Source organism: Penaeus monodon, chromosome 21 (assembly GCF_015228065.2).
Source record: "Penaeus monodon isolate SGIC_2016 chromosome 21, NSTDA_Pmon_1, whole genome shotgun sequence".
Lineage (NCBI taxonomy): Eukaryota > Metazoa > Arthropoda > Malacostraca > Decapoda > Penaeidae > Penaeus > Penaeus monodon.
In genome coordinates, this window is record NC_051406.1 from 19,224,775 (window position 1) to 19,225,783 (window position 1,009).

A 1,009-nucleotide genomic window follows, 5' to 3' on the forward strand; every position below is an offset into this window, starting at 1 on the left:
TGCGTTTTTGTTTGTGGTGGTGTTTTCCTTTATTTGACGTTCATCACACTCTCGCCCTCTCCCCTTACTCCCCGACGGCCCCGCAGGACCCTCCACCCGCGGGAACACAACATAATCGACTCCCGCGTCATCGACATCCACATCACCGTCGACCTCGTCCGAAAGCCCGACGGCCTCATCGACCCTTCGGCGCCCGACTGCAAACCCGACCCCGACAAGCTGAAGGACACGCCGGTGCGCTACAAGCTGGAACACAACACCAAAGAATTTTCTCTGCGACAGTTAAGCTTCCACTCGGACGAAAAGGAAACGGAGGTGAGATGAATAAGGTTCAGTAATGATTTTGGAAAAAAAAATAGGTTAATAATGGGTTAATGCAAGTACAAGGAAATACATGTGATTCACGTGCCAGACGAAGCACATAAAACTGATATTACTGTTTTTTATCGTTATTATAATTAATTTCTCTTCCCTGTCGCTAGTACGATTATAGTATGGTGATCCTCGTTTGTCTCTTCTTAAATATTGGCCGCGATATTCACAACGATTATAATATTGTCTTCATTTGCACCAAAGTTGTGATCACTATGATTGTCAGTAGTAGCAGCTGTAGCAGAATCTACAGATACAGTAATAATGTGGCTCAATAGGCGATTTTTAATATTCTTACTATTATCAAAGGAATGAATAAACCATTTTTCATAATCATCTAAATTACGCCCATTACAATGGTCGTAGCATAATTAATTACCTTTTTTTCTGCGCTGCTCAGATCAGGCAAAGGTACTGCGTTTGGTGGAACGACGACATCGGTGACTTCGGGGCCTGGGACACGAGCGGCTGCTCCCTCCTGAAGACCACCGACGAACACACTCTCTGTGCCTGCGACCACTTCGGCACTTTCTCCATTCTGGCTGAGAAAATCGAGCCGAAGGTCAGGAAAGGGAGGATAGTGTCGGGGGAAAATTTCTATGTGGCAAATAAATTCTGATCATTTATGCTCGCGCTT

General features: G+C 45.3%; 1 protein-coding gene across 1 annotated transcript in view; it reads left to right on the forward strand.

Annotated features, from left to right (window-relative positions):
* LOC119586303 overlaps positions 1-1,009 on the forward strand; it is a gene marked incomplete at its 5' end in the record, with an annotated part of 12,688 nt that overhangs the window by 5,516 nt on the left and 6,163 nt on the right. The window contains 2 exon segments of the mRNA XM_037935009.1: positions 87-315; positions 773-934. Coding sequence (XP_037790937.1) covers positions 87-315; positions 773-934 — 391 coding nt within the window.